Source organism: Rhinolophus hipposideros (assembly GCF_964194185.1).
Source record: "Rhinolophus hipposideros genome assembly, chromosome: 8".
NCBI lineage: Eukaryota > Metazoa > Chordata > Mammalia > Chiroptera > Rhinolophidae > Rhinolophus > Rhinolophus hipposideros.
The window spans coordinates 93,563,449-93,581,502 of record NC_138054.1 but is presented as its reverse complement, the minus strand read 5'-3'; the positions used below and the strand labels follow the sequence as shown (position 1 = coordinate 93,581,502).

Genomic DNA, 18,054 nt, shown 5'->3' with positions numbered 1-18,054 from the left:
GAGACTCTTCTCTTTGATAACCAGCCAAGGCTTTGCGTATCTTTTCCCACCTTTGCAGGAGGCTGTTTTTGCAGAATTCAAGTCAATTAGCATATCTACAATAAGAGCTATCTGCGGGAAGGCTGGGAGAAATGCAGGCTGGACTGTCCGGTAGGAGCAGACAGGAGAGAAGCACAAGCATTCCACACATTTACAGGGCACGCGGCGCCCTCGAGGGGCTGCAACGGCGGGACGGGGCTCAGAGATCTTGGCGGCGACTGGTTCTGGGGAGCAGCGCGCCCCGAGAGCCCTCCCCTCTGCTACTCCCGGGTCTCGCGGTCCCCGCGCCCCACCCCCTGAGGCCGGTGTCCTGCGGCCCAACGCCCTGCAGCTGCGCCCCTGAGGCCTCTCCGCCTGCAGCGCCCGCCCCGCCCCGCCCCCTGCCCCGCTCGCCCCGCCCCCTGCCCCGCCCGTCCCGCTCGCCCCGCCCCCTGCCCCGCCCGTCCCGCCCCCTGCCCCCCCCTCCCCGGGTCCCTCGTCTTTTCCGGAGCCTCGCGGCCGCCCCGCCGCCGCCCCGCCGAGACTCTGTGCGTCCCTCGGCGCCCGGTTCTAGTCTGCGCCACGCGGAGCGGTCGGGGGGCGGAGGCGCCAGGTGAGACGCGGGGTCGTGGTGGAGTTTCTTCGTGCACTGGGGTCGGGGGGACTTGCTGTGGCTGCTCCCGGCCCTCCGAGGCGGCGGCCAACCCGGCCTGTGAGTGGCCGGCCGGGGACAGGGGTGGCGGGGGTGGGGGTGGGGGTGGGAGGGACCCAGGGCCTGACGCGCCGAGGAGCGGCCAGATGCGGGCCGCCTGGGGACACCTCAGGGCCAGTTCCCTTGCGACCCCTGACACGGCCGCTTCTTTTCACCTTTTTTTTTAAGGTTGGAGGCGTAGCAGCGGGCGGGAAGGAGGTGAGATCCGCTGGCCAGGCTCTGAGCAGCTATGTTCCTGGGCCCCAGAGGCTTCAGCCCCCACCGCCCCTCCCGGGACTCGCCCTTTGTAAACTCTGGGCTCCTCAGAGGTGCTTTGGGGGCGAGGTGGTCTAAGGTATGTGCAGCCCGCGTCCTCACTAGCTCCCGGGAGGTGCTGGGGGGAACCCGAGGCTCCCAGGGCTTGGCAGGCCGCCCTGCCAGGCAGCAGAGCCCCAGGCTTCTGGACACAGTGTGACCATCGCGGGGCTGGACAGACAGTGACTGAGCACGTGAGGGAAGCCCTCAGGAGCCCAGCTCTAGGCACCTCGCCCGCTTCCGGTGGCTCTGTCCCAGCAGGACAACTTGAGAGCCAGAATCTCCATCAGTCTGGAACACATTCTGCTGCAATGACCCGAGCCCATCGTCCCCGGCTGGACTAGATTGGGGTTGACCGCCCTCACACCAGGAAGCCCCGGGTGGGCCCTCGGGGTGTTCTCAGAGGCTGTATCATCAGGGCTGGGGTGGCAGGGTATTTGGGGTTGCAAGGCAGCTGCTGCAGCTCCAGCCATCACATCAAGGTAGGAAGAAGGAGGTGGCTGCTGTTTGTCTCATGAAAGCAAAAGTGCCCCCCCACCCCACCCACCCACTGCACCTCCCAGCACCTTGCCCACATCTGGGTGACAGGAAAGCAGGGATCAGGGGATTAAGCTAGTGTTAGCCCATGGCTGTCACTTTGGGTTGGCACATTGCTACCTGGAACAAGATAAAGATTGTGCCCACTGGAGGGAAGGGGTTTAGTGAGGTAGGTAGCTAACAGAGTCGTCGCAGAGCCCCTCTCCAGGACACACCCTGGGAAAGAACCCATACTCTACAAATGTGTGACCTCCCTCGGGCCTGAGAACTGGCCTGAGTGGCCGCCTCTGAGCAAGTGCCCCCACCAATGAAAGGCTTTGTGGCCCAGGGACAGGCTCCTTCCTTCCTCCCCGCTGGCCTGAGGTTCAGGAAGGGTGAACACGAGGCGTGGCAGGGGTAAGACCTGCCTGGCTTCGTGACTTTCTGGGTTGGTTTGTAGCAGCTAAGTGGCCCGCTGTGACTCGAAGCCTGTGTGTCCAAGGTCACCTGGGATCAAGGTCAGTGTTTCCCAGGCTGGTGGGGGCTGAGCCAGGTCTCAGCCCTGCTGCCGCCTGCCTCCCCAGCCCCTGGACCACCAGCAGGCCCAGATACCCCCCAAGCCCTGGCTTCTCCCAAAGGCACTGGGGAGGAGGGACTAAGGCTAACAGGCAGAGCACACAGCTGCTGCCAGGCCTCCCCCAACCGGACAGGCCGTACCAGCTGCCGCCCCATCCCTTTCCTTCCCAACCCCCAGAGATGGCCCTGGGGCCTTATTTGTCTGGAATACGGAAGGAGGAAAGCAGTTATCGGCCAGCCAAGGACCCATGCTGTCCTACCCCGGCTGGGGGGGCCCGCAGGGAGGGCTGGGTGGACACTCAGCCTCTCACATATCTGAGGGCAGGGTTCTCTGACTTCAGCCTCCCCGGGTTAGCATTCCCACGCTTTGCCTCCTGTGTGGCCCCGGGCAAGTGGCTTAACCATTCTGCTTCTCGTCACGCCAGAAGGCAGAAGGCAGAAGAGAGATGATGTGCGTAAAGGAGCCAACCCACTTTAGTGCCACCCCGGCCCACAGGCAGGCCTTCACCCTGAAAGAGCCCTCCCCCACTGTCCTCGCCAGGGCTGTGCTCTACAGTGACGTCAGTCCTGAACGCCTTCCTCCGTCTCCCCGACTGACCGCCAAGGCCCCGGCCGCCCTCTGCCCGCTCGCTGCAGTCCCCCAGCCCCGGAATGCAGCTCCAGGACAGTGGTGTCCAGTACAGCAGATGGGACGACAGCAGCCGGGATGAAGTCAGCGCGGCGGCTGCGTCCAGCACGGAGGAGGCCTCGAGCGGGGAGAGGTGAGGGCTGGGGAAGAGCTGCCTCCGTCCCTCCCGGTGGCCTCTGCCCTCCTGACAGTCTGAGCCAGCCTGTGTCCTCCACCTCCCCGGCCACCTCCTTTAAGGACCCCTGCTGGGCTCCTCAGGACTCCTCCCCCCCAGCCCAGCCTCCTGATCCACTTGGGCCGCCTGGGGCTCACTTGCCGGCAATTCTTACTCTAGGTTCTCCCAGAAGCTGTGCTCGGGCAAGCTGGGCATCGCCATGAAGGTGCTAGGTGGCGTGGCCGTCTTCTGGGCCGTCTTCATTCTGGGCTACGTCACCGGCTACTTCGTGCACAAGTGCAAATAACTGCCGGCCAAGTGCCGGCAGTTGGGAGGGACACCGCCCGTCTATGAGAACCCCACCATATGCGCGGACCCCCACTTACACGGATCCCTGTATACACACCTTGTGTACAGAGACTCCCCTCGCCATATACCCAGCCCCTCCCCGCAGTCACAGGCCCCTCCACTCCATACAGACCCCAGGGGCAGACCCAGCACAGGATACACGCAGATACCACTGCAGTTTTCACGGCCCTACATGGGCGCACAGGCAGCCCCCAGGGGCTCACGTAGCCTGGAGACCAGGGATCACCCTGCTCTGCGGCTGCAACATGTACCGAGGCTGGGCCCACAGGCCAGGGTCCCTGGCACACTGGGCGGACCCATGCCTGGCGGCCCCAGGTGTGCATTCTTCCTGGGCGATGGTGTGGCCCTGGCAGGGCCCTTGCCCTCTGGGCCTTCTGACTGCTGGGCAAGGATGGCTGTCAGGGTAGCCGTGTCCCTCTGCCCTCCTTCCCAGGGCCTGAGACCCGCCCTGGCCTTGGCCTTGGTTCCAGACCACCACCTGTCTCCCCCGCCGGCAGCCAGTACAGGGCCATGGCTCTCCCTGGGCTGTGTAGCACACGGGCGGCCCAGTGGGAGGGCAGAGCTGTGCATGAAGACAGTCATTAAACATGCTGAACTAACGAATCATGGATGGAATGACGGAGGGACGACAGCCTCTCCCACTAGTCCCCTAGGCCAGGTGTGATTTTACTCAGTACCCCACCCCCACGGGAGGCCAGCTGGAGGGCATATGGCCCAGGAGGCCTGTGACCCCTCCTACTTGGCTCTGGGCCTTGAAATGTGACCCGCTTGGCTGGCCCTCCAGCAGGAAGAAAGCAGGACAGGTGACAGCCTGACTGTCCCTGCCTTACCTGACCACACAAGGTTTTAAGTTCCTGGCCTCCCATTCTCAGCAGTGCCCTCCTGGGCCTTATGCTCAGGCCTCACCTATTGCAAACTCAGGTCAGGCCCCACAGACCCTTGCCAGACACATCTTAGGGAAGTGGCACCCCAGGACTGAGGCTGAGAAAGAAGGGACAGTCACTTCTCGTGGGCCCTGAGATGAGGCAGAGCTGGCAGGGAGGGGCAGACCCCACTGAACCGGCAGGCCTCAGGTGGGGCTGCACCGCTCAGGTGACCCCTGGCCTTGGCCGAGGGAGGTCAGCAGGGTTCTGGGCCCTGGAAGGCCTGCTGCGGGTGCGGTCAGGAAGCGGGTTAGGGGTAGGGGGACGGGTGTGTCTGGTATTGGCCTCAGCACCTGTGTCCAGAGGCCCCACGCATTGGCCACATTTGGGGAGGGGCACAGCTGATTCCCCCCCCCTTTCTGGTCTCACCCTGTTGCCATCGCAGAACAGGTGCTGGCGTGGGGGCTGTGGGGACGTGGGCAGGGGCCACTGGGAGGAACAGGCCTGCTGGCGATAGGTCAGATGTGACTGGCCCGGGGTTAGGCCGTGGGTGGGGCGGGGAGGGGCACTGCTAGAAAGGGGGTGGACCTTGGAGCCTCCAGCTCGGCCCAGCATCGCTGGGTGACACCCACGGGGACCTCATAAACACCTCTGGGGTCAGAGGAACCTCATGGGTGGCAGCAGATGGCAGAGGCCAGCTCAGATCCAAATGGATCTGGCCAGTGGTGCCCTGTATGCCCGGCAGGTCTCAGGATGGAGAGCAGGTACCCCAGCCTGTTCCCTGGTGGATTACAGTGTCCCCTTCCTGTGGGTTCCATCTGCACCCCCTGCCCTGTCTGAGGGGGAGGCTGAAGCCACCCAAGGAGCACACGCTCTCTCCATGAGATGTGACCCCTGGGGCCCCAGCCAGACCTGAGGAGCTGGGTCCATGGAGGGACTTTGGCCCCATGGTCATGTACCCCGGACTGTCCTTACAGCCCTGGAAGGGTGGGACAGGAGCCTACTTAGTCACCACCCAGCCTCCTCCCCAAAGATTCAGGAACCTGATGGTCTGCTGGGGGGTCCTTAGCTGCTTCCTGGGCCGAGAGGACCGGCAGGAAGCTGGTTCCCAGGGTTCTAAGGTCTAGGGCAGAGGCTTCTCTGGGCTGGCCTGTGATTGGCTGCTCAGTGTCTCCTGCTTTGCCTGGCAGGCCGTGGGCAGGGCCAGCAGGCAGGTACCGAACAGGTCCTCAGTCTCTCCAGACACTTCCCAACACTCACCTCCAGAAATGCCGGCAGGAAGACACCCACTGAGAAGGAGCTCGGTGTTCTTAGGGTTTTTATTAGAGGGTCGGGCTGGCAAAGAAAAAAATGTCAGCTTTCTGCCGTACGTGAAGTACGTTCTAAATCTCACACAGACTCGAGCTGCATCAGCAAAGATGCAGCACCAGTGGCTTCATCAACATTAGGGTTGAAGCTGTGACACGCTGTGGCCACTGAACCTTAAGTCCCCGCAGCCCGAGGGCAGTTGGCTGCGGCCTCCCCAGCCCGGAGCTCCCGGCTGGGCTCCACTGACGTACCACCCCATGCCAGCCACAGCACCAGCAGCCTCGACTGCCAAGGGGCATGACATGATGGGGGGACACAGCAGAAAGGAAAGCTGTCATGTGGCACCCGCATCAGCCCACGGACGACGGGAAGGCTTGGCAGTGAGCCCGCCATGTCCTGAGGAGCGGGCTGGCTGAGCTCTGGGGACCATGTGGCTTTGCTTGTACGCTCCACAGGTGGTTCTGATGCTTAACTGCATGGGTTAAGTGGGGCTCTTTCAAATGCTCCCCCCAAAATGACAAAACACACAAACTGTCATTTGTAGGTCAGAGGCCACCTAATAAATGGTGTCACTAAATAAGAAGAAGCTGAGGAGTCAGTTCCCCAGATTTCAGCCAGAACGTAAAACAGTGAGGTCAGTAAAAAGCACCAGCTCTACCCCTGGCTGGCTTCCTACACCCAGGAACATTCTGGCTCCAGGGAGGGGCACGGACGCGTGTGTGTGCACACACTATGAACACATGCAGACACAGACGGTCCAGGCCTGTGATGTGGAAAACTAAACACCTCCAGTAAAAGACGGTGCAGACCCAGTCGCGGGGCGCACACCTTCTGGTTTCAAAACCTCAGTCCTGCAGTCATTGCCACCGTCGGTCTGTCAGCTGCTGGTGACAGCCGACAAAGTACAGGGAACCACCCTGGAAGCCTACTCTGCGATGGGAAACCTGTGCATTTCCACCGAGATGCGGTCCTGCCGTCCTCTGCTTGTGACTGCGGTGCTCGTTTCCAGCGATTTTGAAAGTCCACTGATCCTTCTCACATTTAGGCCCGGCCCGGTGGATGGGCGGCCCTGGGCTGGAAGGCTCCGTGCAGCTCCACCCCAGAAGCAGCCAATAGCAACATTCAGAAATTTACTGAACAAAATTTTTTTATAAAAAGTTTACCGCAAGCTGGAGAACATGACTCGTTGCACATTTCTCTGGCAGTGTGATTTTAAAAGATGTGACATCGTAGAAAAATAATTGTGCAGTTCAACGAAATGCATGTTGTTCAGCGTCTCCATTTAGAACCGAACATTCAAACCAATTGTAGTGGCTTTTTCCCCCGCGAAAAGTCATGGGCTGTGTCTACATGACTTCAGAACATCTGCTATTTGACTAACTTCATAAAAGAACTTAGTAAGAGCTGTGGGCAGGACAGTCTCAGCACATGACAAGTAGCACACCTTCACAACCAAGCCTTCCGGAAACAACAAAGAATGCAGGAAGCTTAGAGAAGGCCGAGGTGAAATGTGACGAGGTATCTCACAGCCCACGCAAGCCCTGCAGAGGAGACAGCGCTGGCGCCCTGCCGCAGCCTGGCTTCTGGCTCAGTGGGTCAGCGCGTCACGGTCACGTGGGAGGCGGAGAAGCCCAGGTCCGTCTTGGAGGGGTACACTACCTTCAGGTGCCCTTCCTCGTCCAGCACCCGGACCTGCTCCACCAGCAGCGGGCATGGCCCGCCCTTCTCAGCACTGGCATCTGACACTTGCCCCGAGGTGGCGTCGCCTTCCACATCTGAGAGCGAGCACTCCTCTTTATTTTCTAAAGTGTATTTGTTGATTTCTGCCATTTTCTACAAGTGAAAAATGTCCTTTTAACCTCGAGATGAGAGGCGACCCACGGAAGACGCTGCCACAGGAGGCAGCTGTGTGGAGCGTGGCAGGAACACAGGACACGCCACGCTCTGTCCCCTGGGGCCAGTCACCCGGAAGGAGCCGGTGGCCTTACTCACCAGAATGAGGGCGTCCATGATATCTTTACAGATCTGCAGACTCGTTGCGCTTGTTACTTCCAGAAACAAATCAGAAGTTGTTTTCTTAATCTTAAAAAGATTTCAGAAAAAGAATAAAATTATCAAAAGTAGACATGAGCAACTGCGACACTGAACCTGAAGAAAACCCTATACAACGGCATCACACAAGCCCACTGTCACCTTCCTATGACAGACACAGAGCAGAACGGAGCGCGGGAGGTGATGGGTGTGACACCAGGCATGCAGGACGGCCTGGTGCAGGAGGGAGCAGAGCGAAGGGGTTTCGGGCCACAGGCACGGTGGTAACTATGCGTGCAAGAGCCTCAGGCACCGCCCACCTTGGTCTTCTCGCTGTTGGTTATCGGTGGGAAAGAAATGACATCGCCCTGGGCATCCACGAGGCAGGGGTAGTATTCTCTTCCGTCAAGTAAGTGAAGGTACCTGAGAGGGAGAAAAGCCCGTTATGGGCACAGCTATAGAGACACACTGAGAGGCTAAAGCAGACAAATCAAGCTCTTCAGCCCAAGTAAGTGTAACACGAAGGGCACGTTTAACAGGCTCACACCCGTGTCTGCACGCGATGGCAGCAGGGCTAATGACGGCAGGCCTGGGATCTGTGTTTGGTGCGTTTCCCAGCCCATGAGGTCTGGGTAAGACGCAGCGGGTTTGATGGGCCATCTTCCCAGTGCTAGTGGGTGACATGATTCCCTCTTCTCTCTGGGTCCCTGGTGCCTGTACTGAGGACTGCCCTCCTGTGACGTGACACCAGACTGCACGCCGAGCCCTGGCATCACCTCCCTGACATGCCCACAGGACACTCCCCCCACAGTATTTAGCCCACATAAGAATCCCTAATAGCAGAGTGAATGAACTTTGGGGGTATTTCTCCAAATGACTGAGATGGAGGACAGCATGCAGGGCTCTCCTGGGAGTGTCCGCACGCCCCCGGCCGCCCTGCCCCTAGCAGGCGCCCCGCAGAGCCGACCTGTGCAGGCCCGAGACGGTCTGCCGCTTCCGCTGCTTCCGCTGCTCCTCGGCCTCCTGCTGCAGCTGCCGGATGAGGTCCTGGGCCTTCACTTCTCTGCGCCCCAGGGGGATGATCTGCGGGTGCAAACCTCAGGTCAGCTCACAGGAAAGCGAGCTCACAGCTGCAAGACATACCCATCCTGTCATTCATTCTGGCTCTAACTGTCACTTCTCTCCTCCATTAACCCCCACGACAGGGACAGGTGACAACAGTCCAGGAGCTCACCGTTCTCCTGCCTCGGCAGCACACGTAGTCACACGGTGCCTTCAGAGGTCACCAGGGCCCGAATGCCCAAACACTCAAGTGCTTTTGAAACTGAGCTTGACCTTGAACCCGCCCAACACACAGCTGCGTTCCAGGGCTGTGGACCTTGGGATGCCGAGGAGAGACGGGGAGCAGGGGAGCCTGTCAGGGCAGGCGTGCAGCTCGCCACCGACGGCAACAGACGTGGAGCAGGAGCAACAGACCAACCCCCGCTCAAGTCAGCCCCAAGTTAGGGGTTTTGCCATTGGGATACAAACCATACATTTTTGGTTAAAAGTTAGCGAGCAAATGAAGAAAATCATTCTCAAGTTACGACCTCCCTTGAGGAGCTCTCTTCCCAAAGTGACTGTAAACATGGCCTATTTTGTTTAGGGTACCTGCTAGAAGCAGTGTCTGATTCTATCTTCAAATGCTCAGATGCAATCTCTAGTGGGCGTATTTCTCAAAAGCACAAAGAACACCTCCCCTTGTGAACCCAGGAGGGGCGCTGTGTCACCTGCAGGTCCTGTGGTGGGCGGGCGGTGTACAGCAGGGGCCCCCGCACCTCTCTGAGGTCGTGGGTTGCGATGGTGGCTGCTGTTCTCTTCTCACAAAGGTCCTCATGGAGCTTCGTCTGCAACATGAGATGAGAGGCGAGCAAAGCTCAGCGTGCCCAGCGGGGCAGGTGCCCCAGCCCGGCCCTCGGCACCGCGGCCTCCCTCCTCCGCCTCCCCAGCCAAACATTCGTTTTGTGACACCAACCTCAGAAAACTGTTTTATCTGTCTATCAGCAGAATTTCTTCTTTCCCTAACTCTAGAACACAATATGAGACTTCAAAAAACCCTCCTTGAACTAAAATTTATGACTGAATTAACAAAAGTAGGACTTGAAAAGAAAAATAAGCTCAGCATGTTTTCTTCTCAGACACTGATCTGTGAGTTCTAACCTCGCGGCTTCGCATGCCCTCTGCTTCCTCCAAGAGGGAGGATTCGTAAGACCCAATAATACATGAATCTTCAGAAAGCCGCCTGTCCCCACAGGGCCACCCTCGGGGGTCTTTCTCAAGTCAAAGATGTGCTTTTGATTTTAAAAGATGGGCAGACTGCACAGAACGAGGACAGATTAGGAAGTTTATCCAGCTAAGACCTAAACAAAAACGAAATAATTCACCTAAGAACATGCTGGCGCGAGTTGACGATTTCAATACCATCGTATGTGAAACTAAATGTATGATTAATTATAGCCATCAGGACGTCCACCAGGCATCAGAAACTCCAGGAATGCCAATTTTCCATGGCAACAAAGCTGTTTTCAGAACTATGGCTCAGCTGCGAGTGGAGAGCAGGAGGCCACCACTGCCAAGCCAGGTTCACAGGTCTGTGTGTGCAAGGCACCCCACGCTCAGGGCCCACGTGCCACCCCCACCAACACCCTGAGCCCGCTCGCTCAAGGTCACTTGCCCCATGGCCTCTCCTCCCCAGCCCCCACCTCTGGCTGCACCCACCTGAGAGGTGAGGAACCGCTTGAGCGTGTTCCCGGCCTGCAGGTCCATGCCTCTCACGACGGCCCCCACGATGAACGGCCGGACGTCCTTGACCTCAGGGCTCACCCTGACCGTCAGCGGTGCGGGGTTCTCGGAGACGTGCAGGACCCGGAGCAGCAGCCGGCAGGCTTCGTCCACCTCCTCCTCCTCCCCCTCCCTGCCCTCCCTCTTCTTCCTCTCCCTCCGCTTCCGCCGGCTCTCTTCCTTCTCGGGGTCGGCCTTGCCCTTGCCCTTCCCGCAGCCGCGGCCTCCGACGCGCAGGTATTCCAGGATGGACTTGGTCTGGCAGCCGCTGACCATCTTCTCCAGCCGCTTGTCCTTCAGCTTGTTCCCGCGGAAGTTGATCTCCTTGAGCTTGGGGCAGTCGGCCAGCTCCGCCGGGATTTCGCTCAGCTGGTTGTTGGAAAGGTCCAGCGTCTGGAAGGGGGACGCAGATGGCGTCAGACTCCCGGACTTGGGCCCGGCTGGGGACATGGAGGCCACCGTCAGTCCCATCATGCCCCTGGGCCAGCACTGCGGTCAGCGGCCTAAGCAGCTTCCATAAAACACGGTCGTGACCACAGCCTCCTGGTGGTCACAGCTATGGACCGCCAGGACCATGAGGGACAAGGGGCCGAGCAATCTGGTAGGAGCAGAGAAGCACCTCAGATGAGGCTGGCGCCGCAGAAAGTGGTCCTAAGACATTTAAGTCAAACGAGCTAGAAAGAACACAGCAGGAGTAAGGCAGCCTCGGTGCACACACTGCAATGCAACGTCACCAGCGGGACATCTGTGGGCCCACAAATGGCCAGCTGGCGTTCATGCGGGAGGGAGGTCCTCAGCCGGTCATGACCCAAGAAAGAGTGCAGGGGCCACAGCTGTCGGCCCCATAAGGAGGCCCAGGAAGCCCATGGCCCATGGGGAGGAACCTTCTATCAGCACTGTCAGTCGGACTGACACAATGATGAAAACAAGCAAAGCAGCCACCTTACAAGGTCACAGACAGGCTTAGGGACACTAAGGGGCGTGGCCAGATTCCAGGACAAAGAAAGAACCTTCTTCCCAGCAGGTGGGGCCCTTACACCAGCATGGCAGTGCAGGGCAGGGTCCTCTCTCCCAGGAGGCCCAACAACACCCCTTATCCCAGCACGACTGCCCCAGCGGCAGACTCAGGGGCACTGCGCGCTGCACAGAAGTGCCTTTTGGTCATTTCCCCCAGGGCCAGCGGGAAGCTCTGGGTGGCCTTGCTTGGCACTGTTGAGTGCTGCCCTGGGGCTTGGGTTTTACAGGAAAGCCTTGGAATAAACCCTCCCGGGTTTGGTCGCAGTGTCCCCAGGGACAGGCATTTGGGAAGTGAGGCAGCCAAGGGGTGGCAGGGACTCTCGCGGGCTGCGGCTCAGGGACCGGTCCAGAGCGGAGGCCTGGGCCGTGGGGTCTGCGCCTAGCCTGCGTGGACCACACCCAAGTCAAAGCGAGGATGACAGCGCGGTGGCAGCCCTACACGCACGCTCACAGCACAGCGAGGACACACACTGGCCAGCGATGAGTCGGGTCCTGGCTGGGGTGTGACACAGCGGCAGGCGGGCCACTGTAGGTGGCAGATTTTATTAGAACTGAAAAGAGGCAGGGGCTGCGATTATTCAGAAGACGCCATCAGCTTTGGCTGATGCAGACGACACTTTTAATGAAATTTCACAGACCCCAAGATAAGAAGGAAACTAAAAACGAGTCTGACTCCTGTGACTGAAGCAGTCAGGCTGCCAGGAGAACCAGAGTGGGGAGCGCTGGGAGCGCTGAGTGTCAGCGCTGAGTGACATTCCTGAGGAGCCACCAAAGGCAGAGCCAGGACTCAAGGAAGCAGGGGCACCTGTGGAGCAGGCGTCCAGCTCACAGTCAACACAGGGATGAAAGCAGGACAAGGGCCACAAAGTAAACCAGACGTGGTCTTCAGTCACCACCGGGGACCAAGCGGCCGAGGGGCCACCGGGCTACTAGCACTTCTTACAATTGTCACCATGCTGTGCCTCTCCAGGCCTTTCTCCACTCTGGCGGGGGGCAGGGGAAGAGGGCTGGATAGGGGGGGCAGACGGACTGCACCCCACCTGCATGTGACCTGGCAGCCCCTCCCACCAAAAGCCAGCGGGGAGGATGAGGGGCGGGGCCGCGGCTCTCGGGCTCCTAGCTCCAACCAGAGATGTTTTAGGACAAAGGTACCGAGATACTGGGGGGTGGGGGGGGGCAACAATCACCAAATAGCAGGCATTTCAGAGCAGTGCCGTAAGTGGCAGCTCAGGAGAGGAGGGGGGAGAGAGGTGGAGGGAAGCAGCAGCAGACAGGGTCCTGGGGGTGCCAAGGCACAGACGTGGGGGTCCTTGCAGAGATGTGGAGACTGGCTGACAAGAGCAGACTGGTCCCGACACCAAATGCCAGATTCAGCAGGAAGTGGGGTCCGCAGGTCGCACCTGGGGAGATGACCCGGAATGGAAGGGGCCATGGGTACAAAGTGGGAATCGTGGAGGAGACAAAAGGCACAGGCTTTCTCACAGGGGAAGCTGGGTCCAACCCGAGGGCAGGAGACCCACAATCACTTAACAGTGGCTTCCAGGCTCGCGCCTGGAGCCGACACCGAGGTCAGCCATTCGCTCCTTTCTTGCAGGTAACACAAACACCGACAACAGTGGCGCGGGGGGGGGGGGGGGGGAGGAGACAGCCTCCTATCCTGGACAGTGAGGCCGCCTGCCTGGTGGGAACGTCCCCTCTGCATGGGACACGCTGCCGGGAAGGGGTCTGATGTGTCTGGGGGTGTGAGCCTGAGACAAAGCCTCCGCTTCTGCAGGTGTGTAAGGTACCGTGCGCGTTCCTGGGGGGCGGGGGCCTGGACTGTCCCCTGGCACTTAAGTGAACCCGCCGCCGCCAGCAGCAGCGGAGAAAATAAAAACACTGAGGAAGTGTTTGTTTTAACTTCCGTTTCTCTTATTACTGCACAAAGGTTTCACCTTCACAGTTTAATTTCTGTGAAACTTGCCTGTGGGAGGAGTCCCATATGTGAGCACACTGGCCCACGCGAGTGGGAACGACTCCTGCATGGTGTGGCCTCTCAGCTAAGGTGCCCTCCTGACCCCTTACAGGAGTTTGGGGGCACTTCTGTCCTGTCTACTGCTCTGACAGGCAGGGCCACAGGTCTGGGTCACCTGAAAGGTAGGCAGCGGTGACATGAGGCGCCACCTCTCCTTGGTGCACTGCAGCCCTGGCAGAGGAGTCCAGCGGGGAACAGAACCCCATTCAAGAATGTCCAAATCCGGGGGAAGCCCACCGCACACCCTGACTTCTCCCGGAGAGGTGGGAGCCGAAGGGTCGGAGGCCTGTATGACGATGAAGGCGAGCCCAGCAGACGCCGCGGGGACTCATGGGGAGGGAAGGAGGGTCAGGTCTTTACAGCTGTCAGCCCTGGGGCCACCGCCCAGGGCGGCTCCCTGGGGAGTGCGCACCAATGCACCGGCTCTGGGGACCAGATTAGGACAAGCAGAGGCCTGTGTGCTGTTACCCTGGCGACTCCAGTATTCACACCCCGTGACGTCGCTCCCCCAGGCTGGACTGGGCTTTATTTACTCAACAGGACGCAGGAGACACAACCGGGCACTAGTTCCAGGTCTAGCTCCTTAAGAAGGCCTAGCAGTGTCTGCTTTGTGCTGAGGAGCCCTGACCTGAGAGGGAGGGAGAGGTCCCCGATGACACGGAGGGAAGCCCAGCCAGCCCAGCATCCGGAGGAGCCGGCCCTGAGCCCACAGCGATCAAGCGGAGCAGTGACTGTCCCGCTGAGCCAGCCCTGAACCGAGAGCCCTGACCAATAAAGTGACGGCTGTCATCTGAAGCTCCAGCCGGGGAGCTGTAACTCAGTGTGGGTGACCTGTCCTCATGGGCAGCGAGGTGCCCGTTCTCACAGGGGAGGAGACAGGTGCAGGCGCCAACGGGCAACCAGAGACGGGCTGAGACCCACACGCTGTTTCCCAGCCTGGTTTTCCCCACTCGTGCTGTCTCCCCACAGCGCCAGGAAGGCCAAGGACAGCTCTGCACTCACACCTGCGGCGCGTGCAGGAAGGCCGTCCACGCAGTTCTAGTCCTCACCAGGCGTCCTTTTAGAAAAGGCCCCCAAAGGGCATCTAAGCCCAAATGGGGTTCCAAGTGGCGTTTGCATGACCCTCGCCAAGAAACAGGTCTGTCTGCAAGTGACACGGATGGAGCCAAGTCTAAAAACGGTGGCCAGGGCCGGCGACGAGGCACCGCCTATGACCCCACCTCAGGGAGGGCGTCTGCACAGCGCAGGCGCCAGAGAGGGTGGTGCACAGCGCTGGGGGGCAGCGGGACTGGAGGGAAACGCGATGGCCGAGGGCACTCAGGTGACGCCGCAGGGGCCACAGCTCGGCCCACCGCGACCCCGCGAGCCCAGGGGTCCTGGGGTCACCCGCACAGCCTCTTCCCAGTCGCCAGCAAGCAGTGTCGCTCTGCAGAGGTCTCACCTGTTTCTCTTACACACCCCCCGACACGCAGACATACTTGTAAAACGAGCTGCCACTAAGAGCCACCTGCTGCCAACAGACCCGCTGCCGAACGGCACCGGGTTTATGGGGGAAGTTCTGCCCGGACGGTAGGAAGCAGCACGGGCCTGCCTTGTTCAAGACGAAACGTGGGGAAGACGAGGGGAAAGAACACGCGACAGGTGGCCCTGCGACTTCCGCGACCTGTGTCCGGGCCGCGACGGGCTTCGGGGGCGCCTGCCACGAGCCAAGCGTCCGCGGGGCCTGGAGACCCCGCCACGGGCGACCCCGGCCTCCGGCACAGCACGGCGGGGCCCGGGCGGCTCACGCACGACAGCGGGCGGCCCCCAGCCCAGCCCGGCCCAGCCCCGCGGGCTCGCGCAGTCGCGTCACACGCGCGTGGGGCCCCAAACGCCTACACGCGGGGCCCTGCCGCTGTCCCGCTTTGGGGGCAGGTTCGCCAACGCCCCGCCCGCAGTGCCACGCGCTCAGCGCCGCCGGGAACGCGCGCAGCGGGTGGGCGAAGCCCGCGGGTGGGCGAAGCCCGCGGGTGGGCGAAGCCCGCGGGTGGGCGAAGCCCGCGGGTGGGCGAAGCCCGCGGGTGGGCGAAGCCCGCGGGTGGGCGAAGCCCGCGGGTGGGCGAAGCCCGCGGGTGGGCGAAGCCCGCGGGTGGGCGCCGGGTGAGTTTCCATCGAACGGGGGCGGGGACGGCACCCGGAGGTACCGACACCCGCGGGCGCTTCCCAGCCACGCGAGGGGGACGCGCCCGCGCCGCCCCCGCCCCGCCCGGCCGCCCGCTGACCTTGAGCGACGCCAGGTGGGCGACGTCGGGGCTGAGCCGCCGCAGGCGGTTGTCGGCGGCCGCCAGCTCGCTGAGCAGGGGCAGCGCGCCCGGGCGGAACAGCTCGGCCGGGAAGGCGTCCAGGCGGTTGCCGCTGAGGTTGAGCGCCTGCAGGCGCGGGGCGCAGCGCGCCAGGTCGGCGGGCAGCTCGCGCAGCCGGTTGCCGCTGAGGTTGAGGCTCTGCAGCTGCGGGAGGCCCGGCGGCTCGGCGGGGCCCAGGCCGCGGCCCGGCGGCAGCGCCTCCAGCGCGTTGCCCGACAGGTCGAGCACGCGGAGCGCGGGCAGCGGGCCGAGCTCGGGGCTCAGGCCGGGCCCCAGCGCGTTGCCCCGCAGCACGAGGCTGTGCAGCTGCGGGAGGCCCCGCGCCAGGCCCGGGCCCGGCTCGCGCAGGCTCCCGCAGCCGCTCACTTCCAGGTAGTGCAGCAGCGGCAGCGTGAAGAGCCGCGGGGGCAGCCGCCCGCCCGCCGCCCGCACCCGCTCCTCCAGCCCGGGCCCCGTCAGCAGCAGCTCCCGCCGCCGCTCCCGCTCCGCCAGCTCCAGCTCGGGCCACGCCTCGGACACCGCCGCCGCCGCCATCGCGCCGCCGCTCCCGCGGCCGCTCCCAGCGTGCTTCCGGGGCGCGCGCGTCACTTCCGGCCAGGACCGGAAGGAGCCTGCGGAACGCGGTCCGACGCCAGAGCGCGGCGCGAGAGCCGTGGAGGAGAGGGTCCTCCCCACGCGGAGCGGCCGGCGGCTCTGGAAGTTTCCACCCACTGCGCGTGGGTCAGGCCGCGGGTGGCGGCGGCGGAACGGCGGCCCCGGGCGTCGGTTCCCGCGCGGACCACTCCCACCCGGGCCGATGCCCCCGGCGCCTCTGTTCCGGACGTTGGAGCCCGGGTCCGAGGGACCATCCTGGGCAGTGCTCGCCCCGCCGGGCGGAGCCCGGCTTCCTGCGCGACGGAGACGCTGGGGGGGCGCGGGAACCGCCCCGCCGCCGCGGGTCTTGCCTGAGACCCTGTGACCGAGGGCGGGGTGGCGCGCTCATTGCCACGTCCTCCGCGTGGGTCCGCGGGCGCCGGGTCCCTGCGGGAGGATGAGACTCGCGCGGGCGGACGGGGCGGAGCCGCGGGCCCCGGGTGCCGGTCGCCGCGCTCGCATCGCTCCTGCCCCGCCGCCCGGCACCGCCCCGCGGACGCCTCCCGCCTCCCAGCGGCCGGGCTGCGGGGCCCGCGGACGCTCAGAGCCCCGGTGACGGTGACGGCGCTCAGCGCCCGGGGCCAGCCCGGTGTCCGGGTCAGGACGGCCGAGCGGGGGCGCTGCGCGGACGGGCGGGCGGGGAACACGCGGGGAACACGCGGGGCAGCCGCCCCGCGGAGCGAAGCTGCCCTTGTCATGACCTCGCGCCCCAGCGGGGTTCTCAGGGGTTTCTCCTGTGTTGACGTCCCTGCACGTTTCACTGAAGTGCAGCCTGGAAAGTGCCCGCGTCCGAAGGGACTGTCGCCCAACTTGAGCACAGCCGCGTGACCGCCCCCTGAACAAGAAACAGGCCCCCGTGCCCCGATGTCTGACTGCCGCTGTGCCTCGCGGCCTTCGCCCTCCATCGCGTCGTGCAGGCCGTGCTCCGGTGCCTGGCTTCTTTGGTGCCACGTTTCGCCCGTGGCGTTTGTCTCCGTGTGGGAGGCACCTGTGGCCCATGTGCTGTTGCGCAGGGTAAGTAAGTGGTGAAGGAGCAGACTCGTTTCCAGCGGGGCCTTGTGCTGGCGGGAACCCGCCCCACACCCTCACTGCACCACGCGCAGCGGCGGCAGGGTTTGCTTGGCTGCTGTCAGTCGTGGCCGATCCCACCCGTGAAGGGCAAACAGCGAGTGTCCCCAGGCAGGGCCGGGGAGGTGCGAGTCGGACTTGGAGCCTCCTTCCAGCCTGTGCTTTCTGAGTCAGCCCAGCTGTCCTCTGCCTGCTGGAACGACCCCCAATTCCCAAGAACCTTTGGTCTCTGCGGACATTTTTTTGGAGGACGGTACACACGTGTACAATATTCCTGGGGTCTGTGTGTAGTCTTGCGTGCTCAGTGTCTCTGGAGTAGATTTTTGCCATGTAATAGCTATTTATGCCATCTTGCCGGGCTTCAAGAATATTAATGGTTTTATAGTAGCCAACAATCCAAATGGCCATCAGCGGGAGAATGCATAAATAAATGGTGAGACACTTCTTAAAATGGATGACCACGTAGGGAGCCAGTTAGCGACTACACACAACCGCAGGAATGATTGTCAAGGTCATGACATCACGTTGAGGGAAAAACGCAAACCACAGGAGAACACAGAGTATGACTCCATTTGCACAGCCTAGGAATGTGTCAAAGTCAAGGTGATACTTTGGGATCCATTGCTATGTGGTAAGTCTGTGAAGACAGCCGGACGCCGGTGCAGCATTCCTGGGAGCTAAGCGAGGGAGC

General features: G+C 62.1%; 2 protein-coding genes across 7 annotated transcripts; one reads left to right on the top strand and one right to left on the bottom strand.

Annotated features, from left to right (window-relative positions):
- The first annotated feature begins 500 nt into the window (after positions 1–500).
- Positions 501–3,868, top strand: SMIM1 (small integral membrane protein 1 (Vel blood group)). Of its 6 annotated transcripts, none has more exons than XM_081055306.1 (4): positions 501–631; positions 899–928; positions 2,658–2,877; positions 3,079–3,864. In XM_081055306.1, the coding sequence occupies exons 3-4, from the start codon at positions 2,768–2,770 to the stop codon at positions 3,203–3,205; spliced, it is 237 nt and encodes a 78-aa protein (XP_080911432.1). In that variant the 5' UTR covers positions 501–631; positions 899–928; positions 2,658–2,767; the 3' UTR covers positions 3,206–3,864. The 6 variants fall into 6 exon arrangements, with proteins under 6 accessions (XP_080911432.1, XP_080911431.1, XP_080911433.1 ...); XM_081055305.1 differs by having other exon boundaries at positions 899–1,064; XM_081055308.1 differs by lacking the exons at positions 501–631; positions 899–928 and adding exons at positions 1,294–2,058; positions 2,458–2,567.
- A 1,563-nt stretch (positions 3,869–5,431) lies between these two features.
- LRRC47 (leucine rich repeat containing 47) lies at positions 5,432–16,211 on the bottom strand. The gene is made up of 7 exons (XM_081055304.1): positions 15,582–16,211; positions 10,227–10,682; positions 9,239–9,355; positions 8,437–8,552; positions 7,790–7,892; positions 7,431–7,520; positions 5,432–7,271 (listed from the first exon to the last, which is right to left on the bottom strand). The coding sequence occupies exons 1-7, from the start codon at positions 16,194–16,196 to the stop codon at positions 7,035–7,037; spliced, it is 1,734 nt and encodes a 577-aa protein (XP_080911430.1). The 5' UTR covers positions 16,197–16,211; the 3' UTR covers positions 5,432–7,034.
- Positions 16,212–18,054: the final 1,843 nt, after the last annotated feature.